Raw genomic sequence first — 26,862 nt, 5'->3', positions numbered from 1 at the left:
ATGATTCTCGCCACGCATTGTCGTGAATGACAAATTGCTGAAGGGGTGTGTGTGTGTGTGTGTGTGTGTAGACAGGCAGATGGTGTGTCATCATGAGTATGAGGGCAGCTAACGACCTTGAGAGAGACCGAAAGGGAGAAAGAGGAAGAGAGAAAGAAAGAGCGAGAGATGGTGACGGCAGGGGTCAGTTTGTTCTGCGCTGAGGGTCGGGCGGGATGGGCGGGGCACTTCTGCTGCTGCTTCCTCGCTGCATTTCCTCCACTCACCCAGCGCACCCGTTCCTCACACACACACACACACACACATACACTTGCATGGGGCGTTAACACAGCAACACAATGAGTAGGGACTGGCTTGAGGCAGATTGAGCAAGGTGTTTCCTGTGACCTGCACGACTGCTGCGTCAACACAAACACACTCGTCTGGAACAACACTCGTGTGTGTGTGTGTGTGTGTGTGTGTGTGTGTGTGTGTGTGTGTGTCTGCTAACTGATTTGACTCTCTCCTCCTTCAATCAGAGTTCACTAATTTCTCCCTGTATAAATGTGTGAATGTGTGTATAAGTGAAAACAGCTGCATTCAAGTCTGTGTTATTCATCCTTTATTCATGCTTTGTTCATTTTTTATTCATGTGCTGTTCAGCATTTGCAGAGTGAATGAATATTGGATTAAAAGCAGCTTTACGTTATTCATGAGCAGAGATATTTTGGATTGTGCAGAGGCTTTTGGAATCCCCCACAGTGTGCACACACACACACACATACACACACACTCAAGAACAACAAAACAGTCCTCTAACTGTTGTGTGCATTTGTCTACTTGTGTATCCGTCCATCACTGCTGAATTAAAGTTGACTGTGTGTTTGTATGTGTCCCGCAGGCCGTGCACTGCCCTACTATGGAGAAGATGAAGAGGATTAAGAAGCGTCTGTCATTAACACTCCGCTCCAGTCAGACCATCGACGAGTCTCTGTCTGAACTGGCCGAGCAGATGACCATCGAAGACGGCGGCACCAAGGACAATGGTAAGCCTTCAACATATTCAGTTTTCATTTTTCAAAACAAATCTGTAAATGTGTTGGGGGGGAAAAAATCAATAACACCGTAATCTTGGTGGAAATCAAATGTTAAAAATACAACTCAGCTCATTTACACTTTTCATTTTGTGATTTTCTGAGCTGCGCTTGTGGCAATGTCTTGAAAAAATCAGTCAAAAATACTTCATAAAAGAGCTTCAGTTCATGCTGGAAAAAAACATCAACATGGTTGTAGACACTCTGTGCCGTAGTCCAACCAGGAAAGGAAATTACACTTGTCTGATTTTCACTATATCTTCCCGTACATGTCCATCAGCAGACATGTAGAAACCACACACACACACACACACACACACACACACACACAGAGCTTTCAGTATCTCGAGGGGGTATTTAAATTATGAAGCACTGAAGTTGATGATGAGAGAGAGAGAGTACAGCGTGTGTCACAGCTGTAATGGACTTCCAGTGTGTAGATCTCTATCAAGTTATGTAACAGGAATAAGAGCAAGGGAGCTACTTGAACACACACACACACACACACACACACACACTCACACACTCAGATAGCAGCTTAGCAAATGAGAAGGTAGTATATAGAGAACAAGCATTCACACACAGGCAAACATACTTTCCTTGAGATCTTTTTGTTATATAACATTCTGCCTGTTTTGGTACCACAGTACAGTTAGTCTCCAATAAGCTGCTGGTATGATGTAGACACATGGAAGGGATTGGCTGCCACTTGTGATTGACAGCTGCCAGAATAAATGGACACACACATCCATCTTTTGCGGAGTCTTTCCCATTTCAGTCATTTGGCTGTCACTCTTTATCCAGAAAGACTTACAATAAATGTAGCAGTAGAGTGAGACTCTGTTTCTTGATCGATTACAAACTTTAAGTAGCCAGCAGTCAGAGGTCAAAGGTCAGAACCATCCTGTCTTGAAAATAATCATGGGCTACATAATAATGGTGCAAGAGCAAGCCAAATGAAGGAGGGAAGACGATGAAAATCTGTAATCTATCTCATCAAACCACTCTGACTGATTTAATGTTAACACTACTCATTCAGCCGTTAAAAAAGTATAGTTCGACATTTTGGGAAATTTGCTTTCTTGCTAGCCAGGCTAGCTGTTGCCCCTTGCTTCAGTCTTTGAGCAATTAAGCGTATTCCCCATAATATCATAATATCAAAACATTCAAATACTATATTTTGTAAGCCTTTTCTTGAAAATGGTGAAGACCAAAGAGGTTGCTACATGTTTGAGTCTCACTGGCTGAACACAATTGCATCACCAGCCCTGTTTTAGAAGAATTGCTAAAATTAAGTATGGGTTCTATATATGATCCAATAACTAATACATTGATATACAACTATCATTTTGATTTTCAGTTGCTGAAAAGGTTTCCCTACTCTGCTCTTAAAAGCCATGAAAATCCTGACTAGCCCTGACATTTTTACTTCCTTGTTAATATCAGTTATGCATGCTCAACATGTCATTCTGATATGTCTGTGTCTGACAAGCACCTGAAGGCAGCATCATAGTAATTATGGAGCTTGACATGTGAGAACACAACACAGTCTTTCAGCTCCGAGTTCAAAAGGTCGGATGAACTCAAGAAAGTTGGCAGGGGCAGAAAGATAAACTCACTATCTGAAGAAGCGTATTTCCAAAAATGAGACAAATCTCTTTAAATGGCTCAATTTCTTTCATAAATGGCAGAAAAGTTAGAATAACATTTCATTCGGCTCATAGAGAGTGAGCTATTAAACCTAAGTTACTGCAACATTACATACGTTTGGAGAATATTTGATTTCCTGTTACATTTATTTATGCACATTTCTCCATTTAGCTTGATGTTTGGTATTTTTGGAAATGTCGGGACTTCGACTTCAATGTCAGATAAAGTTTTGTTGGTTTAAACAAAGCTTGGCCACACAACATGCGTTTCAAATGAAGAACACACTGAAAGTGGCTAAAGAAGATAAAAGCTGATATATAGTTCCACCTTGTTGTGATGCATCTGCAGAGCCTCTGTTGGTTTTCACAAAACCAGAATTTATGTTGTTATATTGTTGCATTTCAGAGCCTTTCATGAGGAACGGCCGCCCCCCCACCTCCCACAGCATGCACTCCTTCCTGCACCAGTACACCGGCTCCTTCAAGAAGCCCCCCCTCCGCCGGCCACACAGCGTCATCGGTGGCACCCTAGGGTCCTTTATGGCAATGCCACGCAACGGCAGTCGCCTGGGTGAGACACACACACACACACATGTTCACACACACACACACACACACACATGGAAGGAAGTGAGTAGTGGGAGAGCAGATGGCATCCTGGAACAAACAGGAAACGTGTCACGGTCCTGATATTTCCATCCTGCTTCTTATATTCACAAACACACTCTTGACCAGAGTGACTGGGTGTCCCTCCCATGAGGCAGCTTCTCTCTTCACCCCTCAGCAGGGCCGATCGACAGCTGTATGGGGGATTCAGTGAAACATGACACAGTTTCCTGTGCGAACTGATTCATCACACTGGATCCGTAGCAGCGAGTCTCATCCTGAGGGTTGGAAGGGAAGACGATGTTGGGAGGATTCAAAGCCGCAGCAGATTTCGAGCTGGGGGTCGGGACAGCTGAGAGGGTGATGAGATGATTCAGAGGACAGTATGAAACAGACGAGCAAAGTGTTGTGGGTATCAAAATCCACCAGAATATTTAGTCAAGCAAGCCTGGAAGGATCTGGAGGGATGAGCACACAGTTACATTTAAAGCTTAAATATTGTTATAGTGCAGCAACTGACATTTCGAAAAACAGCATGTCTTCATTATGACATGTCTTTGACTATATCTGTGTGCTTCAGACCTATATATTCTGTCTCATTGGCCGATCTGTTGAGGCATCTGTTAGAGCTCTGAGTTAGCTTCCCTACATCATAATTTGGTGTCACAGCTTCTTTACCTACCGTTGTTAGGTCACGGTGTGTTCAAGATGGAGCTGAAACAACAGATTCACTGATTGGTTGTTCAGTCAGCTATTTTGAAAATAAACTCTTGATAGAAGTAACACTCTCCAGGTCCAGCTTCTCAGTTGACAGTATTAGTTGCTTTCTTTGTCTTATGATATAGTAAACAGAATATTTTTGGACTGTTTGTCAAACGACACAAGCGATTTAAGGACATGACCTGGGGAAATTGTCATATACAGTTTTAGAGATCAACAGCAGATGTTAGCATGCTTACATGCTAAACTAAAATTATTGTTATGGTAAACATTGTGCCTGCTAAACATCAGCATGTTAACATTGTCATTGTGAGCATGTTAGCAAGGTGACGTTAGCATTTAGCTCAAAGCACCACTGTGCCTAAGTACAGCCTCACAGAGCAGCTAGCAGACTCCTCCTCTTGTTATTAATCACGTTCAAATTGTAGTATTTAAGAATACTGACAGGCATTCATTTCCAATTCAAAATTGATTTCAAAGCCTGTGTGATCTGTTACACTTCACTTCACTGTACCACACAGATGCTGCCTTAAACATTGTTTGACCAGGCAGCAATAATCTGTGCAAACAGTCTGTTTGACTCAATCAGACTGTTAGACATTTTACCACTTAGAGTTTCTGTTAGCAATGATATAATGTTCATTATTTCAGTAAAAACCCTGACTGGTGCTTCTCTAAGCAAATTTTTGTCGATGGCTGATACACTAAAGGACTTATTGAGCCTCGCACTGGACTCTGGCCTAGATAGAGGGACTTGGATCTGAAATCAGGACAGTTAAGTAGGACATTGATGTACCACATATTGCTGCTACACTGTGTGCTTATTAGCAAAGCTGCTAAAGACAGTAGAGGGGACGATAAGTAGAGAGAGAGAAAGATCATAAAGTCTCAAAGTACGAAAAGGGAAGTGAAGGAAGGATGTGTGGAGACGATCAGGAAAGCAAGATGAAAAATGTGTGGAGAATGAAATCCTTCAAGGTTTTTGGGGAGAGGAAGAAGTGAGGCGAGAGAAGATAAGGGACGTGTAAAAGCAAAAGAAAAACAGTGCAGGAAGATTAGAAAACAGCTTTTGGGGTTTGTGAAGAGAAGGAATCAGGTTTGACTGTTGGGAGGTGAAGGAATGATGGGAGAAAGTGAAAATATTATTGTGAGAGAAAGAATGTTGGGAGGTTTTTGGAGAGGATGAGAGAAGATATGACATAGCAGGAGATAATGGAGAAGTATGTGAAAGTAAGAGCAGGTTGAAAGGAAAAGAAAGTAGGACAGATGAGATCATTCGGAGGCTTTGGAGAAGAGGCACAGGAGTTAGAAAAGCGCAGGTAGCGAAGGAATGCGTTGAAGCAATAGAGACAGTCAGATTGGCCACGGCCTATGAAAACCTTGCAAAAGAGAAAAAAAGGCAGGAGCAAAGGAGAAATATGTAGAGTGAAAGGGAAAGAAAGGCAGACTCGGGAAGTGAAAGAAATTGGTGAGGTTTTTGAAGTTGGGCAAGAAACATGTAAATGAGATCCAGAGAAGTGACAGGAAAAGGGAAGAGGGATCATTTGGAGGAGGCAAGTTGAAGAGGGAAAGTGAGAATGAGCTGTTTGCGAAGTGTTTTATAGAGAGAAAGTAACCAGGTTAGGAGGAGGAATTATAGGGAAGAGCAAGAAAGAGGAAGAACTGTCGAAGCTGTCATAGTAAGGTTTTAACCTCCTTTATCAAAGCATGCATAGAACAAGCTTGTTTGTGGAACTGCTCGTACGAACAAGTATGCAGTGAGTAATGATAAATCTCACCTTTTCTACATTCACCTGCTCAGGCTCGTTTACGTGCAACAATTTCATAAAAATCAAACCCTAAAAAAATGGTAAACCCTCCTCTTTGTTAATTCTTTGTACCTCCCTCCTGTGTCCTGTCTTCCTCTTTGTTTTGATTCTCTATTATGGTGAATTCCAATCAAGTACTGAAGTACTTATATTTTCTATCCCACTTCAAGACCTGCTGCAATATATCAAGTCCTTCCACGGAGAAGCAGCAGAGAAACCCCACTTCAATCATCTGTGGAAAAACAGAGCGACATGCAGAGTGGAGTAGAACGGGTCAGCCCCAAAGGAAAACCCTGAAAACATTTTAACATTTCTAAAAGTGGATCAGCATTTCCTTTTAATCCGAGTAGACTTTGGTTTCTAACCAGATGACCACAGACAGGTTCACATTCTGGGGCAAAGTATTCCCTTGGGTTGTGGCCGCGCCGCAGAGTAATGAAGTAGGACTTTATGAAGTGAAGTTTGTCAATAAGGTGCATGAATAGAATAAGAGAGCTTTGTTAGGGTGCAAAACTGTTGTAACTATTTCCTAAAGTCTAGACTATTAATTGCAATTAATCATGTTTGGTGTTATGAGTGTGAGAAATAATCAGGATTATCGTGTTTGAAATAATTGAAAACAGTTAATCTAAAGCTTACAGAGATTTCGTTCTCCTCTCATTTCTCTGCTCTGTGCTTTCACATTTGATGACAGGCTGCATGGTTGGAGGCACTGACACACTGATGACACAGAGCTGCTCAACCGTGGCTACTCATTAACTGTGTGTGTGTGTGTGTGTGTGTGTGTGTGTGTGTGTGTGTGTGTGTGTGTGTGTGTGTGTGTATGTGGAGGAGGGGGTGCATGTGATTTGTATATCAGTGTGTTTGCTCCTGCTGTGCTATGGTAGTGGTAGTAGTTTTACTGCCCTGGAGGATGGTTGGAGTGTTTAATCCCTGTTCTCATACTGCAAATATACAGTATATCCACTACTCTCACCACTGCTACAGCTTCTACCTTTACAAAAAACAATGGTTCCTAAACTTTTTTTTTGTCATGGCTCCCCTTTAGAAGCACAACATATTTCTCAAGTTGACTTTTATTGAAATAACATGATCATCAAGAAGACGAACTGCATGTTTCCTTTCACACACGTTTCCCATTTCTGTTGTGCGACTGAAAAATGCGCGTTAAACGTTGTCAAAAGACACACAGCTCGTCTGCTGCAGTATATAGACAGTGACCCTGAGAGCAAAATAGACGGAGCTAATAACATTAACAGATTTACAGTAAAGTGTTTCTGTAATATCAATTAAAGTGCAACCTATCCATCATATTAAACAGACTGGACCAGGTCTGATTTATACTAAAAGGACAACTTTAGTCTGATTTATCCAATGTCCAATAAGTTGTATTTCTGTATACTTATGTGTCTTTTAATGTGTTTTTATTATTGTGATTCTCTCTTAGATATTGTGCATGAGAACCTGAAGATGGGCTCTGATGGGGAGAGCGACCAGGCGTCGGGAACATCTTCAGACGAGGTGCAATCTCCAACCGGCGTCTGTCTGAGGAACCGCATCCACCGGCGGATCTCCATGGAGGTGAGACACACGCAAACACGCTGCACAATAATTGCAGAAGCGGCTCACACGGCGAGTCTCCTTCCCACCCTTCACCCCCTACTCCTCTCCTTCTGCTCTTGTCTTCACCTCCTCCTCTTCCCCTCGGCCTCATGGGAGGTCTGGTGAGGGGAGGGGGATTGTTCTTCTCCTAATGGGCTCTCGGTTTCGGGGCGTCATGATACTGATAGCGGCCCTGCTCCCTGAGGACCAGGTAAAGAGGCGCTGTGTGATAATCTGTATGTAACCACAGGGATTTTCTACGTGTCAGATGTTTCGGCGAGACTCCAGAGCATGCTGGGATAGGAGTCTCCTTTGTTCCTCTTGCAAGGATGTATATAATGAAGCTATGGCACTCAAAATCATATGCTCGACATCACAACACCATAAATGAAATATGAAATAACACATTTAACACGTTTCTGAAACAATTTTTAGTGGTTTTAGTAGAGTCTTCCTGTTGGTGATAGGGCACAGTTGTTACTCCATGCCCTCCTTTTAGTCATTTCCATGTTTTGTTCACATTTTCAGGCTGCAGACACACCTCCTCCTCCTCCTTTCTAACCAAAAGCTGTTCAGTTTTTATCAGCCAGAACAGTCTTTTTAAATACCAACCGGGTCAAAGATGATAAATTGGCTTCAGTGGCCCACAGGGTACACTAGACACAGTCAGCTCAGCAAACAAAATGTGAACAGGATAAATACGAAAAGTCCTCATGATTATCAGGGTACTATTTAGACTGCTAGTTCCTAATTTCACGGTGGTTTTTTGCACGATTTTTGCTGCGAGCCACCATTCATTTCTCTGACTTCTGTTTATTGTTTTACACCAGCCGTTATATAAGCTGGAAAAGGTGGTAAACCTCTGTTCAGCGAATAAAATTATGCTAAATGTTGGCTTTATGGGGGTTTACCCTACATTACATGCAAATGTTCCCATTAAATCATCTTAATCTTTACAAACATTAAACCTGGGGGGAAAGTTTTATTCTGAGAAAGATGAGCGTTTCCATCTGAAGACCTCCTGCCCCCTGCTGGCAGAGCAGCGTATGTGACAAAACCCACCTTGACAACATCCTTGATGTTTCGTCTGTCTCTCTCACACACACACACACACACGGTGACCTATTTTCCGCTCAATTTAGGTGTTTATCTCATTTGTAGGTGCACGAAACAAGAGGAGCTCAAGGATGTGGTGATAGGTTGGCCTGGTACGCACACACACACACACACACACACACTTAAGCTCTGTTATGCAAGCTGAAGTGCGCTGCTCTTCTTGAGATCCTTTTGAGGTTTTAATGAAGCAGTATTGTGTCAGTAAGGAGGTTAAGGGCACAGTCAACGCTCGCTTACTGACTCTTACCAGACAGTCAGCTTTTCTTTTCAGTTGTGTGGAGCCTCGACACTCAACCACCACCTCAAAAACATCAAATCTGTTACAGCGCTACGAACAGTACAACATTGATATATGCCAAGAAAGGGTGGAGGGGTGGCAGCAGAATATTATATTATATGGAGAATTCATCAAATCAACAAAACAATCCATTTAAAATATATTATTACAAACGTAGGGGGACTAATATAGGTTGACAATTTTCTAAGTAGGACCTTATGAAGTCTCAAGTTCTATCACATCCATTATTATAGTCTTGGAGGTCTGATACGACCCTTTGCATTGTCAACAAGTCCAAGACGTTCTTCAACAGTTTCCAGTTTATTGATGTTATCCACTCAGCTGACAGGGAAGGCAATGTGATAATCCGGTATGCAATGTTATGTATAGTGTCCATTTTTTTAGCCAAGTAACCAAACTATTGGACACACCTTGATATGGATAGGCACATATTTTCAGATACATCAGCTCTGCGTCTCTGTACCAGTGGACAATGCCACAACAGGTGCATGAATGTACCATCAACCATCACAGCAACACCAGCAACAGTTGTCTTCAATATGGACGTTGTAATGTAAGCCTTGTGTGTTGCTGTTATTTGTAAAACTTAGGATAAAAGTTAGATAGCTGCTGATGTGAATGATATTTTTGAAGCCTGTTGACTGTTAGTTGTTGTGTGGTCGCTTGTGTTTAAACAACATTTAACACTTAATAAAAAAAAGGGGGGATTTGTAGAAAAATGTGTTCATATTCCTTAAAGAAAATGTGGAGAAAAAAAGCACCATTTTGGTATCAGTAGCTAAACTCAGGTATCGTTTTGGCAATAGTAAAGGACATTTTAAAATGATACCCAGCCCTATCCCTTGTTACCTCAACTTACTTATTTGAGCTGATTAATTCAAATATGCGGTCTGTTGTGTTAATTTATATAAGTATAGGAATAATTATTTTCAGGTAGTGTAACCAAATGCAGATTTGCTTTTATTTAAATGTAAAATCAACACAGGCTTTGGGATGATCCAGCACCAATCGTATTCAAATAACAGATTTAAGTACGGCTGCAACTAACAAATATTTTAATTTTTGATGAATCTGTCCATTATTTTTATATATTTGTTAATTACTTAGTCACTAAAATGCCCATCACATCGCACTCAGAGCCCAAGATCTTCAAACTGCTTGTTATGTCTGATCAGCAGCCCAAACCAGGAAATAATAAAAATAGATGAAATGCTGAGAAAACAGACACAATCTGCTGACATTAAATGATGAGTTTTGCAACACCATTTTACATCAGAGAAAAAGCAGCATGGAGTCGCATCATATAATACTCTATAATCTCTTCAAGACAGCGATATGCTCCACATAATCGGAGCTTTTATTTGAACTCTCAGTTGTCATAATACTGCCATCTTTTCTGAGCAGCATTGTCATAGAGGACAAAAGGACTACAGGAATGAAATGAGAGAGGATGAGTTGATGGTATTTGTGGAGCGGCTAAACTTAAAAGCACGTATGATAACCAAACAGATGCAACGTCTTCTCTCACTGTATTTTTACTCCACTCACCCTTTGTTTTTTTTTACCCACATCAGTCCGCATTATGTCTGTTCACCGCTCTCAGATGTGGTCAGATTATTTTGAACTTAGAATAGATATGATCAGTCGTCCTCAACAATAAGATATGAGCCCAGTAATATCGACGATGACAGCCTGCGATGTGAACAAAGACTGAGAATATGAGCTATGAACATTAATAAACACATGCAGGATTTTGTTTTTGTCCTCGCTGTTTTGTCTGAAGGTGTGTGCTTTTACAATCTGGTTTGTGTGTGTACAGGTTTTGCTGTTCAACACCCACGCTTCGACACTCCACCTTTTATTTTTACCCTCCATAAGATGGTGATCGACCTGATCTCTGTCTTCTCTCTCTGGGAATAGGAGGAGATGAGAGCGAGTTAATTTAGACACTGTGCGTCTGTGTGTATGTGTGTGTGTGTGTGTGTGTGTGTGTGGGTGTGGGTGTTCTCATCAGCCTACATTGTCTTGTGCTGCTTGATGCTGAAACATGCAGTATATTTTCTCACGTGCTGTGAACTGAGCAGATTGCAGACAAGCAACAGTGAGGCTCATAACCATAAACTCATGTGGTGAACTTAGTGTGTGTTGAAGTTTAATAAGTATGAGTAGCAAGAATTAGATCTTTCTATAGAGGTTTTTGGATTTAAATGCTTTCTTTTAAGTAGGTACAAAACTCCAGATCCACTAGAGGAATGTCCATTCAAAAGCTAGTTTCAATTCTTGTGTTCATTTTAAAAATGTTTTTATGTGTGTTTGTGTATTTTAGGACCTCAACAAACGCTTGTCTCTGCCTGCTGACATCCGAATTCCCGACGGCTACTTGGAGAAGCTGCAGCTCAGCAGCCCACCCTTCGACCAGCCGCTCAGCCGACGCTCCCGCCGAGCCTCGCTGGTCAGTGTTTGTGTGTGTGCGCTACCTTTATTGCTTTGCGGTGCTGTTACCAGACTCCCTCTAGGCAAGTTGCCATGGCAACTTCACCCGGCGTGAGACCAGGATGGATTAATCTGGAGTCAGAAGCACTCACCTCTCGCCTTTAGGCCCATCAAATTAGATCATGATACAATGGCTGTGGTGTGATTATGCAGCTGTATTGCAGGTCGTCAGTGACAAGGAGGTTCATGTATATTAGAAGTTTGCCAATAGTGATAAAAGTCACTGCTAGTGTAAAATGGACAATGGACAGAATAATTGGCCAATCGCAGAGGATGCCATGTCAGCTCAAGATATTGCCAGCAGCTCTCTAAAACATGGATTTTCAAAATCCACCCCCCGGTAACAATGCACCCATGGATGTACAGACAACTACCACAGAAGAAAACTTAAAAACGTGATGATTCTCAGGCAAGTTCTGCAGTTATAAGGAGCATTTTTTTCTATGATTTGTGAGTGGATTTATGGATGTTTATTCACAAAGTACATCAGCGATAATGATATCCTGAAAGTCATACTGAATCTTTAAATGTGTATCACGTGTATTCAGATTGTCTGAGTTATGACTCAGAGAATAAGAGCGATTTTTGAAGCAAATTGCAATAATCGGGCTCAAAGGGTTTCTAAGTACCTTAAGTGCGTTTTGAAAACCTCTAATCCAAAGCATTGACTGTACACGGCAGGTTTTGGCATCAGTCCTTTTGACACAAAGAGTGAAGAATCCTGGAGCTGCTTTTTTACACCACCATTCCACACTCACACACTGACAAATCCATCACATGCACCAACAGTAAAAGAAAATAGACCAGAATACAACACACCTGCATTATGTTGTGAGATTATTTGAATGGGTATCTAAAGGTTTGGGGCAACTTCAGTTCCTGAATGTAAAAACACTCAAAACAACTGCGTTGCAGAAACGGTAAAACCACAGACTGAGCAGTTTGCAGAATCCAAAATGGGACTTTAACCTTGTCTCATTAGTGGCCCAGTATCTTAACCTGTGCTTCATTCTCACTTTGTCCTCTGTCTTTTCCTCAGTCGGAGATTGGTTTTGGCAAGTTGGAGACGTATATTAAGCTGGACAAACTGGGAGAGGTGAGGAAGTCCTGAACTCCCATCTGGCACAATTAATCTCACCTCACCTTAATTCAGTAATATTGAACCAGCGCTGTGTGTTGCATTCAGGGAACCTATGCCACGGTATTTAAAGGACGCAGTAAGCTGACCGACAACCTGGTGGCGCTGAAGGAGATCCGGCTGGAGCACGAGGAGGGCGCGCCATGCACCGCCATCAGAGAAGGTAATCGGCTTTTGTCTCCCCCATTTTACACAAAACTCAGCTTCATCAGTTCAATGCCACAAGCATCAAGCATTCTTAATAAATAAAACATTTGTCATATTGGTTTGATTTTCTTATAGTGATCACAGACTGTAGATCATTTATCTGCCTTATTAGTTCAATGTTAAAAGGATCAATTCAAACGAATCACGTAAAAAGGAGGTTAAAAGAATTTAATTTGCGGTGCATAAGTAACATAAATGGGTAATATATCTCATGTGTCATGGGACATTTATCATTAAAATGTGTTTCCCTTTGTGTAAATATGTGTCTGTCTTTGTCTCTGTAGTGTCGTTACTGAAGGACCTCAAACACGCCAACATCGTGACGCTACACGACATCGTCCACACTGACAAGAGCCTCACGCTCGTCTTTGAGTACCTGGTAAGACTCACTGCTTCCCCATGTTCTCAGTGCAGGATGGTTTACAGACAACATTCTTCTAAATTTAATATCTATATTAAGGAAAGAGTTGGATATGAAAACACATTCGCATTTAGCTGATATTAGACATTTATTAAAGGGCAATTCCACCTTTTTTTGCTTTCCCAACTGACTTTTGTCACAATTAAAGATTTTATTTGTAATTTGTCAACCCTCTCAGGTTAATTTATTTCTTTTGAGTTACAAACAGCATAGAAAACAAGTCTCATGCTAATTCACTACAGTGGATGAGAAGTCGTAGTCTGGCATCGCAAATGCGAATTAGTCTGGAACCTTTTTCATTTTTGATATTCAAGGGGCATTATCAACAGGCGCCGACCAAAATGCCTCTGGATGCAATTGGATAGACTCACAACCAATCAGCAACGAAACGTGTGATGTAGTGCTGAGCGATGAAAAAATGGAGGGGGGGGGGGGGCAGGCGCATCTGCCAGAGCAAATAAAACATGAGCTTGCAGATTCATCTGGTTTCCAGGATAGAGAAGTCATGTTTGGCAAACTTGTATGAGAACAATATCAGGTTGTCATCATTATTTGACATATTCAGGAACAAGATGCAAGAAAATGATCTACAGCGACGTGAAACAGGAAGGGAATGTAAGAAATGGGCAGAAATATTTACATCGATTATTACTGCTTTATGAGGAAACATTTGCTGCGTTAGCGGGATGCATGAAATAGCAAATTGATGAGTCAGAAAGAAGTCACATGTATGTGAAAAAGATATATTATGTATTATAAAACATTTCTGGGTGTCATTATATCCACTTCCTGTCTGACGGTGCCATCTCTCCCTGTAGGATAAGGACCTGAAGCAGTACATGGATGATTGTGGAAACATAATGAGCATGCACAACGTGAAGGTGAGGTACTATTACTAATTCTAGGATTAAAAAGGTATATGAGATGTTTTGAGACATATTGATAACATTGAGTTTTTTCACACATCTTCCCAGATCTTCCTGTTCCAGATTTTGCGAGGGCTGTCGTATTGTCATAAGAGGAAAGTTCTCCACAGGGACCTGAAGCCCCAGAACCTCCTCATCAATGAGAGAGGAGAACTCAAGCTGGCTGATTTCGGTAAGAGGAACCACAGCAGCAGCTGATGTTGTCTTTAGGGCAGTGGAGAGTATTCTTGTTGTCCTTGCAGTAAATTTGGGATGAAAAGTTTGAAATTTGTATGACGATATGACATTTGATCATTTCCAGTTGTGTTTTTTACAGAATAATGCTACTGTCCTGTGTAAACAGTGTTTATGTCTTTGGTGGGCTGGCAGGTCTGGCGAGGGCCAAGTCTGTCCCGACCAAAACCTACTCCAACGAGGTGGTGACTCTTTGGTACCGGCCTCCTGATGTTCTACTGGGATCCTCTGAGTATTCAACACAGATTGACATGTGGTACGAGCCTCACAAGAACCCTACTGCTCGCACTTCTAATGCTTAGTACAGCCGCAATTAATCCATTAATTCATGTGTTGATCAACAACAAAAATATTTTGATATTCAGTTAATAATTTGAGATGTTCATCAAGTAAAAATACCAAACATTTTTTTTGTTTTGTATCATTGCAAACGTATTTTATAGACTAAACATTGAATCTATTAATAATAAGAAAAGGTAATCAATCATAAAAGTAAGAGTTAGTTGAAACCTTCGTGCCATTATTGCTTGCTACTTTTGCTAATGCTCCTAATAATACTGTGTCATTTAATATTAGATACAGCTGAGACCTACATTACGCTTCCTGTTTCCATCCCCCAAAGCATCATGGGAACTATACTTCCTTCCTATAAAACTTAGAGCATGATTATCCCCCATAGAAGTAAGACAAAGAATAATCACAAAATCCATTGATAACACCTTTTTTCATGCAGTACTATCAGTATTGTTTTGGTGGACATATTTCACTATATTCTGACATTTTAAAGACCAGTGAATCAATTAATTTAGACAATAACTGGCGGATTAATTGATAATGAAAACAGTCATTAGTTGCAGCCCTAGAATGAAACTAATATTCTGTGGTGGTGTGTGTGTCTGCAGGGGTGTTGGTTGTATATTCTATGAGATGGCTGCAGGTCGGCCGCTGTTCCCCGGCTCCACCGTGGAGGACGAGCTTCACCTCATCTTCAGGTTACTGGGTGAGTGAGTACCATAGTAACCCCAAATGTTTCGCCATGCATGTTGTTGCCCGTTTAACTCAACATAAATGCCATATATCTGAGTGTCTGCGATTCTGTGACTTCAGGCACACCCACAGAGGAGAACTGGCCGGGCATCTCCTCCATCGAAGAGTTTAAGTCCTACAACTTCCCCAAATACAAACCACAGCCGATAATCAACCACGCTCCTAGGTACTGTGTGTGTGTGTGTGTGTGTGTGTGTGTGTGTGTGTGTGTGTGTGGGCATTTGTGTTTGTATTTTATGCAACCATAGCTCTATTTGTTTTGCATGTATACTGTACTGGTGTGTGTTTATGCGTGTGTGTTGCCACGGGCAGGAAATCCTGTTAAACATTTCACAGACGGCTGTCCACTTCCTTCCTCCCATGAGCACCCACATTCCCATCAGGCCTTGCTGCAGGCAGACATTAAACTGCTCTTCTTTTTGTCTCTTAGGCTGGACGGTGAAGGCATCGAGCTGCTGCTGGCTTTCCTCAGAGTGAGTGCTTACTTCCTTCATAATACCCAGAATGCAATTCACTCTAAACTCATTTCACACCTGATGTTTTTGTTTTTTGTTTGTGGACTTTTGAGCTGAGATTTTCTTTACCATAGAAAATCGGTGCCTGAAAGATAATATCGATGCCTGAAAGATAATAGTTTAATGTCACTGATTAAGAGTAACTTACTTAATTTCTCATCAGAGGGCGATTGGTCTCGTAGCAGTGAAACATAAGATAAAAACACAAAGTACAATGAACACATCATATAAATACAAATACAATATAGAACACAAAGTAAAAGTTTAAAACAGTTAAAAAAAAACATTTGAATGGGTTAAGACGACCACCATGAACTGCAATATCATCCCTGATTCACCTCAGGCCGGAGACCTTTGTCTCATTGTAACATTATAATCCATTCTCTCACTCCCATCATTTCCTGTCATCGCTCTGCTGTCATAAAATCATAACAATGAATTGGATTACGAGTACAATTCCAGATTAATTATTAATTCATTTAGAATTTGGGTCCTGGGTACATGTGCTCATGTGAGAGATGGCAGAAGGTATGGAAAAGGTAGTTTTGGTTTATGGGATTTTAAAAAGGGGGAGTGGGAGGCAAGATCATCAACTCTTAAACCTGCCAACAACTGTTTGTTCACAGACTTTCCAGTTACCACCCCATTTAAAACGTTTTTCTGTTTGACAGGAAGAGAAAAATACTAAGAAATAAAAGAAAATGTAAGAGCTGATTGGATAGAAGGTCTCTTAAAAACATTAACATGAAATACCTGTTGAAATGAAACTTTGCCACTGTAACTGTTTGTCTCCCACAATAATAAGATATCAATTAGTAGTTGAAAAGCATGTTTCTGTTTCTCTGTTCGGTTTCTTTCATGATAAAACTGTCAGAAACAGAAAGCCGGAGTCTTCTACCACTACTGCTCAGATTTGATTTTGGAAATGAATCCCTTCAGTACCAGTTATCGACAGCAGGAGGCGTTGCACCATCAGTGTTTTCCTTGACAGAGCATTTTCGCTGGACATACACTGGGTTCCTGTTTCTAATGTGTTTTCGTTCGTCACAGTTTATCTGAGTTCATCGCTGATCGCAGACAGAACAGCAGCATTATCTGCTACAATCACAAGACGGTTGATATTTCCTGTTTCTGTCTCTGCAGTATGAGTCCAAGAAGAGGATTTCAGCCGATGAGGCGATGAAACATTCCTACTTCAGGCAGCTCGGGATGAGAGTTTACACACTGCCTGAGAGTGAGTGCGCACACACACGACCGAATGAAGCTGCAGTCTTTACTTCTTTCCTGCTGTTTGCTGTAGACTGAAGCTCTCCTCTGTGTTGTAGGTGTATCAATATTCACGTTAAAAGAGGTGCAGCTGCAGAGAGACCCTGGCTACAGGAACTCCTCGTACCCAGAGTCAGGTGGGTGGGGGACACACATCCAGATGCTACAGCATTTAACCTCTTTGGCCATTAGGCAAAGAACTTTTCTTACAATATGATCATGTGACATTCATCAGGTAAGATGAGGCTGATAAAGCCTGCTCCTTAGCAACAATCTTATTTAAGTATTGTAGTTAAAGGGACACTCTACTTATAAAGATTAATAAAACAATGGCCAAAACTGAGGCAGGAGGGCCAAGATATCCTGAGTTTTAGTTCTTTGTGTGGGTCAAGATTCAAAAACGCTGCATTAATACATTTCCCATCATGCAACTGGAATAGCATCTTTCATTAGACCCTCCCTGCCTCCTAAATGCCCACTTCTTGCAAACCCCACACCTCCAACACAGGCTTTCTCTAAAAACATTTTGAGTCTCAAGCCAAACCCCAGATAACATCATAATCATCATAATGATGACATCATGGGGGGTTATCTGGTGATGATGATGTCATCAGGGTTATCTGGGGTTTAGGGTTAAACTCTGGAAAGCTCCCTCCAGAACTACAGAGGGCATTATACAGCTGTTTTCACGTCACATGCAACATCGGTGGTGCATCTTTAATGTAAAGCAAAGGCATTATGGGTATTTTCTCTTTCCTTTTCTTCCAGGTAACGGCAAGATCAACAGGAGGCAGAGCATGCTCTTCTAAGGTCTGATGAAGAGGATGGTCAAGTGGCCAACTTCTTCACCACTTCCCCCCAACCTCTCGCATGAGCCCACCTCCCCTTGGAGTGACCCACCACCACCCTCTTACCTGCACACACACACATGAACACGCACACACACCCCTCTGAGCGAGTGACTCTGGGTTGCATCTATTTGGAGACTGTGTTTATTTATTGGGGGGCGGGGTGAGGTTGAATTTTTTGCTGCTAAACTACTACTGTCTGTATTTAACACACCGTGTGTGTGCGTGTGCATGTGTGTGTGTGTGTGTGCACCTGATGTGAACTCGAGACGCCATGCACAGTTGAGCAGTCAGGTTACGGTTACTATGTTTTTCTTCTGACTACGATTCTCCGGCTTCATTTGAGTTAAAATTCCGCTGATGTTGATGTCGACGCTGTGATCCAAGTTGTTGTTCTTGTTGTCGTGCTTGGAGACCGAACGCTTCAGTTTCTTCAGAATTTTTTTTTTATTATAAATATGTATATCTATATATATATTTGGAGTTTAGGTTTTGTTTTTCTTCGAGCTTCCGTGACTGAAGTCTACAACATTTCCAGGTTTAGAAAGACTGGGACGCTAGAAGGTCTTGCTTGGGGAAGAAACGGTTCCTCTGGATTCCTCTGCATCATTTTTCGGAAACATTTCAGTCGGCCTCTTCTTCTGGAGGCCCTGCTCCCCTTTGGGGGGTGTTGCACTGAGGGTCAAAAAGCAGGACTGTGAGTGCATTGTGGTAACAGTTTTGGGCAGTGGATTAAAGAAGCACACACTGGGAGGACATGAAACCAGCTTACAGTTTTTTGTTCTTTTGGCCATTCTGGCTCAGCAACAGGACCAAAACTGAGGAGGAAGGGGGTGAGGGAAACAGTTGGGAAGACGAGCGAAAAGCACAGATGAAAAAAGGAGGAATACTGGAGCTGAACAGGAAGTCACGTGACGTCCCACAGGAAGTCAGCAAGCCTTCCCTAAAACCCCTCAAAAAACTGCCAGTACTTCAGTGCTTTTTAAAAAAAAAAAATGCACTTTCACGCTCTGTGTGCATTCGGAGATCTCACTGCAGTAACTCTTTGTTTGTAACTTGCACTTCAGTGTGGTTTTATTTTTGGAATCAGGGACCTGGGCCGACACGGCTGAATTTACCCAACAGTATTAAGATGTGTTCTCTGTGTCTGTGACCTTTGACCTCTCCTTGTGAAACAACAGTGTCATTGTGGCATGTTTTTCGAAAGGCGGGGGGTGGCGGGGTGGGATGGGGTGGGGGGGTGTCGTTGTGGGGTGTTCAAAGGCGAAATGGTTGTTTTCCACTTGGCGTCGGATCACCACTCTCTCCAGCATTTGTACACAAGAAAAAAAAAAGATTTCAAATTGAAATGTTAGATTTAACCGCTGTGTTGTTTGCAACTGACAGTGAAGCTACAGATGAAGCCAGTTGGGAAGTCTCACTTTTTACTGCATGTTTACTGAAGCAAAAGGAAGATCTCCTGGAAATCACTTAAAAAATGTCTACTGGTGTACTTTGCATTCCTGACTCATCAGTTTCAGTGAGTATTTGTCTTATTCCTGTGGACCAACACCGGTGTAGTCACTTCTTGTCCAGATATTCCCAGCAGTGATGCAAAAAGTGTTTCATTGCTCACAAAAAGGACAATTCAAAATCGACAGTTTGGGGGAAAAAGCTTTTTGGGATTATTTGCTTTAGATGAGAAGATTGATGCCATTCGCACATCTGTTTCTAGTTTTTATGCTAAGCTAAGCTAACCTGACAGCTGCTGGCTCCGGCTTGTATAGATATGAGAGTGGTATCTCACCTAACTTTTGGCAAGAAAGTGAATAAGCCTATTTCTCAAAAAGTCAAACTATTTGCGGTAAACATCAAGTTTTAGTGTCAGACTTTCAGAATAAAAGAGCAAAAGCTCCAGAGCTGCCGTTTTGCTCCCAAAGGAGAGACATCGATCATGGAAGAGGCAGAGAGAGCACTTTGTACACTCACAGTAGCAAACAGTAGAAGTGGGTGCAGTGCATGAGCTTCTGCACTAAATAACACTCCGAATGCATTGAACATCACAGGTTTAACATGTAAGAGTGTGCGAAGATCTGAGGGAGATTTTCCTTTAACTGCAGTTCTTTTGCTCAACATCTCATGAAAATTTCACATTTATTGTCTGTGGAGATTTAAAGGATTGGAGCAACACTGCAGTTCTATGGTCCAACTTACTGATTGGGTAGAGCACACTAGAAAAGTGCAAGAAGCCCTACTAATGCTTGATAAACTCATTAATATCTTAAGAGCATTAGTGTAACAAACATTAACTTGAACACAGTTTGCAGCTAATAGTGTGATAATCCTGTAAACGCACTGTATTTCTCATCATTTCAGTAGTTTAAAACCTTTGACAGCGTGGATTCAATTATTTTCATGAGCTCAAATGAAAACTCAAACTGTCACAACAGAACAAATACAGCTGGGAGACACTTTAAACAGTTTACATTTCAAATAATGTAACAATTATTGTGTTCACAGGAAAAAAGTCATTATATTAATGGTGGACATCCTGTATTACACTGACCCATTGCCCCTTGATTTCTCCCTAGGTAGCTTTAAAATGAGGAAACCTTTTTTATTCCCCTCATATTGTATTTCACATGTACTGTATCTGCATGTTTAGATGCTTCACTGAAACTTACACATTTCAAACATGAGAAAGAAGGATTATTCCACTGTTAACCGCAAACTGTGTTTCTGCTAATAGCAGATTTTTGACATGAACAGCAGTGACATGCATGAAAGGAGATTTCTACAACGGCAAAATATTTATCATTGTAAAACTGTAAAACTTTTTCAAATGTATGAATGACCTGAATTTATGTGAACATTTCTGAATGCGTGTGTGTGTGTGTGTGTGTGTGTGTGTGTGTGTGTGTGTGTGTGTGTGTGTGTGTGTGTGTGTGTGTGTGTGTGTGTGTGTGTGCGCGCGCGCCTGATGCATGGAAGGCCTGCTTTGTTGTGAATTCGACCTCTCTGAAACACTGAGCTGCCGGTCAACAGTTGGTGTGTGACTCTTTTTACTGGAACTATTTATTTCTCATAACCATCGAAAGTAAATTTAATCTGTTTCATAAACTGTCTGTGCAGCAGTCGTTCTTTGAGTGGCGAAAGAGTGTGTATTACCAACTTAAATTGATATAGTTATTCTGACAAGTAATTCATTTTATTCCAAAAAGAAATAGCAATTCTTTCATCAAAACACAAGCAAATCACTGAGAATACATTTCCATTAATTTCTCCATAAAAATAACCAGGAGCCAAGAAAGTTTTTGTGCAATTTTGACCTGGAATGTCTATTAAAACCTGTTTTAAAGCTTAATACATTTACACAAGTCTTATAATATTGAATGCACAGCTGGTACAAGGCGTAAAAGTACAGTGCATTTAAAACAAAATAGCATGAAACTACACAGAGGTTAAAAAAAAAAGTTCACAGCCTCAAGTCAAAGCAATACAGAAGACAAAATGAAGACTTCCACAGCGCTTTAGCGCACTGGCTAGCAGGTGCACTGCTAGGAGTCAGTGAGGGATTCATCTCATGTGCCCACACTCCCCGCTCAAACAATCCAAATCTGAACAAACATATACAAAGTGTAAAAAAAAAAAAGTGAGACACACACCATGTGTCATTCAAGGCTGAAGGTTGATAAATGAGACAGCCATTGATTGTAAAAAAAACAAAAAAACACTACTTAGTATCTGTCATGGTAGGTTACTGGCCTGTGTAGCCTATAGCCTTTAATCATCCAGTTATGGTCCCATTTTATGAGGCTAAAGCTAGCAGTTTCCCTGTTTCCTTTATGTAAGGATAAGCTAACTGTCTCCTGGCTGTAGCTTCATATTAAGCGTACAGAAAAAGACCTTTACACCTGTAAAGTGTGGTCTTGTTACCTCTTAATTCCTGACAAGGATTTCCCCAGATTTCCATTGTTTGAGTCAGTGGTGTGGATATTGACATTAGTCAGGCAGGGAGACATAGGAATGAGATGAAATTGCAACCAGTCTGTATCACTTAGGTTTAAACTGAGTGGAATGAGATGAGATTTGAAATGAGATGAGAAATGTGATGAGGTCTGACCTCCAGTCAATTTATTACCACGTAAAAAAAATTCAGAGGATTTTACATCCTGAAAAGAGGAAACACCAAACACAAATGTAAAGAACATGAGCAGTTGAGCTATAGTAATGCAAATACTCTTCTCAGAGAGCAAAGCTTCTGAGTGAAGCTCCTGTTTCTTCATATAATAAATGCAAAGTAACAGGTTTCAGTTTAAGTGTAATCGGACACAAGAGGAAGTCCGACTCCTGTGTGGTTCATCATCAGAGTTTACGGCTGATTGGCTTGGTCCTTATCTGGGCTGATCTGGCCCAGCCTGGCCTGGTTTGGCCCAGTTCGCCAGTGGAGCGCGTGTTGGCATCAGGACTTGTGGGAGCTGGAGGAGAGCAGCAGAGGAGAGGGAGCGTCCACGCTAGGTAAAGGCATGGGGATGGGTCCATTCAGCAGTGTGGGGAACTGCAGGGGAACAGGTAGAATTAGAGGTGGAAAACACAGCCAATGTTTAACCCCCTGGCAAACTCTCATAAAAGAAACCTGGTATATTCCTGTGTCAGAGTTGATATTCAGAATTTTCCCCTGTAGTATGTGAGTATATAAAACCAGTAAAATATTCAGGTAAAGCATGCAAAAACTAACAATAGTTTTACGTTACATGCTTTCATAAAGAGTATTGTATTTCATTAATTCCTTGCAGAAATAAAGTGGCAAATTATTTTAAGAAAGTCAGTTCATAAACAATAAGAGTTCTACTGTCATCTTTTATTTCATTTTGGCTGAACTGTGCTCTTTCTTTCTTCAGCCAGATGATCCGTAAGGCAACATGTAAGACACACACACAAGACAAGAAGCAAGGAGGCGATGGGGGCTGACTGGTAAGATATGACACGTCATAAAAAATGTGTGGGATTTTAAAGATTTTAAGAATGTATGAAAGAAATGTGCATTTTTTTGGTATTTAATATCCCATGTAAAGAATTATTTATGTGTTTATAGCATCTTTCAAATTATTCTGATGGTATAAGATGATGTTTGTAGAAAAATTCAACATCCAGATGTTGATACCGCCACTGGGAGTCGCTAAAGTCAGAACCGTTTTGACTGATTTAAACTACAGGGTTGTTTAAAACGGAGAGTATATTGATTTATTGATCATTAATAGAAGATCGATATATAGCAATCCCTCTGGCAATTTCCCTAATTCCTACAGTTCTGTCTGACTGTTGTTTCATCACAGTCAGAGAGTTTGCGTTTGCCTATATTACACTGTGGGGACTTTAAACCTGGTAGCACACCTACGTTGTGGGGACCCCACTACTAAAACGCTGGACATTAGATGCTTAACAGTTTATTTTGGGGTTGTGTGCGTTTTTGTGTCAGTGAGTTGACATGGGTGGGAGGGACTCCTGACCAACCAGCCCTTTCCCTCTCCCTGTAGCCAACAGGAAGTTGCCCCCTCTTCTCGTCCACACCAGAACGGAAACATCTGTAGCTTATTTTGAAACACTGGCACACTGTGAATCACACATACACCAACACACACACCACTGTGTGAAAACAACTGTCGAGGTAAATCTGCGGCGTGAAATGAAAGATCCTGTAGTTGTGAGGGAGGGAGGGGTTTGCTGTAAATAGAGATAGTTTATAGGCAGACAGAGATTTTGTATCCTTCACCTCCAGAGTAAGCCTTCTACACTGGACTACACTGAAACCTTTAGAGGTTATTTTAGAACACAATTTACATCATCCATAAAAAATGTTTTCAGTGTAACGGAGTTGGAACAGGCATTTTTCCTCACCATTATTTGTGTGTAAATCATTTTTATTCAAAAATACATTCCATGGCTTTAAATTAGGGTAAGGGCTGAGGTTAGGGTTGGTTTAGGGTTAAGATGATCTTATCTTATTGGTGGAAAGTTTACAAAAACAAAGGTATGCTTCAAACTAAATGCTCACCAGATTGTTCCTTTTTAATGTGGGATTCGGGGAGGGGCCTCTTTTGTAACTTTTCGAAACGGACAATCCAAGAGCGATTGGCCAGGTGTTTGAAGGTGAGGAAGAATTTGAACCTCTCTCTTATACCCTCTTTTTCATTGTTCTGTCATTTTCCGTTCCATTGTGTGTACAAACGGACGTATCACCCTGAATTACTTTGAGGAAAGATTGTCTGAACGTGTGTGTCATTAAATCAATTTAATCAATTACCGTGGCTACCCCCGTCTGTGATGGCAGGCTTGGAGTGGGGTCATTCACAACAGCTATAAATTCATCTGTCTTTCAGTGTGTTCAGACAACGTGCAGTGCCTCACATTCACAGCAATACCAAATGTGTGTGTGTGAGTGTGTGGGGGTGGGGGGTTACCTGAAAGAGGGGGGCATGGCTCTGCAGTTGGGCAGGGCTTAGGGGTCCCACTGGACTCAGGCTGGACCAGAAATGGATATTGGAGAGTAGAGGACTGGGTGTGAGCAGCAGACCAGACGGAGTCTACGTTGACAAAACCCAAGATGAAATGTCAGAGGATAAATACAGTTGCTGTACAGTCTGTGGTGAAGTTGATAGTGAGTCTCACCCAGAGCTCAAAGACAAGTCTGCCCTCTAGTGAACCCACGTCTACCAGACAGACCGACTTGGCAGACTGACCCCATGCAGGTCAGGAAGCTCCACTCATATAGAATTCATGAGATCTATTTTCTTCTGTCTCTTCAAATTTCACTAAGGCCAGTTTGGTTTTCTTTCTGATTCTGTCATGGGAACATAAGACTCTGTTCATGGCCGTAACAACATAACAACCAGGAACTAAAAAGTTCACGAGCAGTTAGTTCATTTTGGGGTTGTGTTATTCTTATGTTCATTTCCACTGAGCTACTTTTTCACGACCAGCTTATGATGTGTTTTCGTAAGTGTTTTGATGGTTTTTTGCTGTTTTACCAGCCAGACAGAGCTCACAGCTTGACTAGCAACATACCAGTTAAGACAAACCAAACCAGGGATTTTTAAAGTAAACTAAAATCTGCTTGCAAACACTTAATCATACAAAATGTTCAGTGATGAACAGTTTAGCATGCACTTTTATTTTCCATCAATTATGTAGCGTACACTCAGTAGCCTATCATTGCTGAGTCTGGATAAAAGCGTCAGCTGAATGCCTGAATGTAGTCAGACTGTCCTGGTTTGGTCAGTGTGTTGTTGCCAGTGAATCAGGAGCTTCAGGAACATATGGCTTCACTTATGAACCTCCTCCCTCCCTCGCCTCCTCCCCTCTTTCCGCTCACCTCTTTCCATCTCCTCCCTGTCTACAAGCTTAACTTTTTTCATCCCCATAATTCATCGTCCTTCCTCAGTCTTTTTCTTCTCCTCTTTCTCTCACTCTCCTTCTCTTTCTTTCCTAAAACCACCTGTATTTACAGAAGGACTATGTCTGAGTGCAGCGTTGTTGTTACGTGTCATGTTGTACCTGTGTGGTGAGGAAGGCAGGGGTCAGGGACCCTGAAGGCAGCGCCGGGCTGTTGAGAGCAATGGAGACGAGGTCACTTCCTGTCAGGAGGAGAGAGGAGGCAGAGATTTCTAATCCTTTGGGTTTTCTGCTTTTCGAAGGCGCACTGTTGGCCAAACCCCTCCGCTCTGGTGTTGTCGTGCTCTGTGACCTCAGTCTCTCCCTCTGACCAGATGACAGGTTTAGAGGTTGAGCGCTCTGCTCCAGCTCATTAGTGTCTGTGCTCTGGCCCCGCCCCCTCCACAGTATGTGGGTGGGGCTTTGTGGCGGGGAGGAGGAGCAGGAGGAAGAGCGGGCCTGTCGAGGAGACAGTCTGGAGGAATGTGAGGTCTCAGTCAAGGATGGGGGTGGGGTGGAGGGGAGGGAGGAGTGGCCACGGTTGGTTATGAATCGGATGACAGAGGAGCTGTCGTCATGGCGATCGGACCTGGGCTCCATCTTGATCGGCCGGTGCGGTTCTAAGGAGTGCTGCAGGGAGCTGACGGTGAAGGAGGAGTAGAGGCCGGAGTGGAGGTATTGGTTTCTCCCGCCCCCATCCTCGTCTTCAGCCTCAGGCTCTGACGTTGCACCCCCACTTTCCTCACTGCTGCGGCCCGACTCCACCGCTGCAGGGTCCATCTTCAAAATCTCAGGGAATGACACGAACTTGTAGACGAACTTCTGACCGATCACCTTCTTAATGATGTTCTGCAGAGGGATCAAAACAAGATTTGTGTTCATTAACATTCCTGGTGTTTTGATTTGCATTTGGTTTCATGGCCCTAAGGACTTCATCATCAAACCACTGAGAGTGTTTAACATTGTATGTCAGTTGTTTTGAAATGTATATATTGCCTACTTTGTCGTAGTAGTAGCGCAGGGCTCTGCTCAGCTTGTCATAGTTCATGTTGGTCTTGTTTTTGCGCAGCCCCCACAGCTTGGCCACTTCTTCTGACTTAAGCAGCTTGAACTCTCCGTCGTTGGACGTCCAGCAGATGAGATGTTTATGGCTTTGGTCGACCAGCAGCTGCAGCAGGAACTGCCAGAGTGTGATGGAACTCTCCATGACGGGATGACACCAGAGACACAGACGACCTGCAGAGGAGAGTCAAGACTTAATTCAACGTGCATGTATTTCTTCAATTCAAACTTTTTTTTTTGCGAACAAGATGGATTGATTTACAGCACAAATCAGGAAGAGGGCAATGTTCTTCCAAAGGAAACTGAGCTGCAGAGTTTCTGGTGAAAGCTGATGGCAACATCATCCTCAAGAAAGGCAGTAGGGCTGATGATTTTTGACATATTATCACCTTATTATGTATCACCTGTTGAGGCAGATATAGT

General features: G+C 41.9%; 2 protein-coding genes across 4 annotated transcripts in view; one reads left to right on the top strand and one right to left on the bottom strand.

Moving 5' to 3' along the window:
- The first annotated feature begins 898 nt into the window (after positions 1–898).
- cdk17 (cyclin dependent kinase 17) lies at positions 899–17,994 on the top strand. Of its 3 annotated transcripts, none has more exons than XM_070929193.1 (16): positions 899–1,025; positions 3,129–3,293; positions 7,304–7,437; positions 11,199–11,324; positions 12,405–12,461; positions 12,552–12,666; positions 12,995–13,089; positions 13,950–14,012; positions 14,106–14,229; positions 14,427–14,547; positions 15,194–15,291; positions 15,399–15,504; positions 15,769–15,811; positions 16,997–17,087; positions 17,179–17,256; positions 17,888–17,994. In XM_070929193.1, exons 1-16 carry the CDS (start codon positions 899–901, stop codon positions 17,926–17,928), a joined length of 1,584 nt encoding a protein of 527 aa, XP_070785294.1. In that variant the 3' UTR covers positions 17,929–17,994. The 3 variants fall into 3 exon arrangements, with proteins under 3 accessions (XP_070785294.1, XP_070785295.1, XP_070785296.1); XM_070929194.1 differs by having other exon boundaries at positions 908–1,045; positions 3,191–3,293; XM_070929195.1 differs by lacking the exon at positions 3,129–3,293 and having other exon boundaries at positions 908–1,025.
- Positions 17,995–21,011: 3,017 nt separating this feature from the next.
- elk3 (ETS transcription factor ELK3) overlaps positions 21,012–26,862 on the bottom strand; it is an 8,905-nt gene continuing 3,054 nt past the window's right edge. Inside the window, exons 2-5 of the mRNA XM_070928835.1 lie at positions 26,378–26,613; positions 25,501–26,226; positions 24,408–24,530; positions 21,012–22,504 (exon numbers count right to left, since the gene is read on the bottom strand). Of these exons, the coding sequence (XP_070784936.1) occupies positions 22,409–22,504; positions 24,408–24,530; positions 25,501–26,226; positions 26,378–26,584 (1,152 nt within the window). The 5' untranslated portion in view covers positions 26,585–26,613 and the 3' untranslated portion in view covers positions 21,012–22,408. The remainder of the gene's footprint in view (positions 22,505–24,407; positions 24,531–25,500; positions 26,227–26,377; positions 26,614–26,862) is intronic.

The sequence above is a fragment of the Enoplosus armatus genome, chromosome 22 (assembly GCF_043641665.1).
Source record: "Enoplosus armatus isolate fEnoArm2 chromosome 22, fEnoArm2.hap1, whole genome shotgun sequence".
Classification (NCBI taxonomy): domain Eukaryota; kingdom Metazoa; phylum Chordata; class Actinopteri; order Centrarchiformes; family Enoplosidae; genus Enoplosus; species Enoplosus armatus.
The sequence above is the reverse complement of the archived record's forward strand: the minus strand, read 5'-3'. Positions and strand labels throughout refer to the sequence as shown.

What these genes read in the sequence shown, in the direction of transcription:
- cdk17 (XM_070929193.1), top strand. Translation starts at nt 899, where the DNA reads ATGGAGAAGATGAAGAGGATTAAGAAGCGTCTGTCATTAACACTCCGC. An exon ending in GCTCCCGCCGAGCCTCGCTG is followed by an intron (nt 11,325 to 12,404) that starts GTCAGTGTTTGT and finishes TCTTTTCCTCAG; the next exon opens with TCGGAGATTGGTTTTGGCAA. An exon ending in ATAATCAACCACGCTCCTAG is followed by an intron (nt 15,505 to 15,768) that starts GTACTGTGTGTG and finishes TTTGTCTCTTAG; the next exon opens with GCTGGACGGTGAAGGCATCG.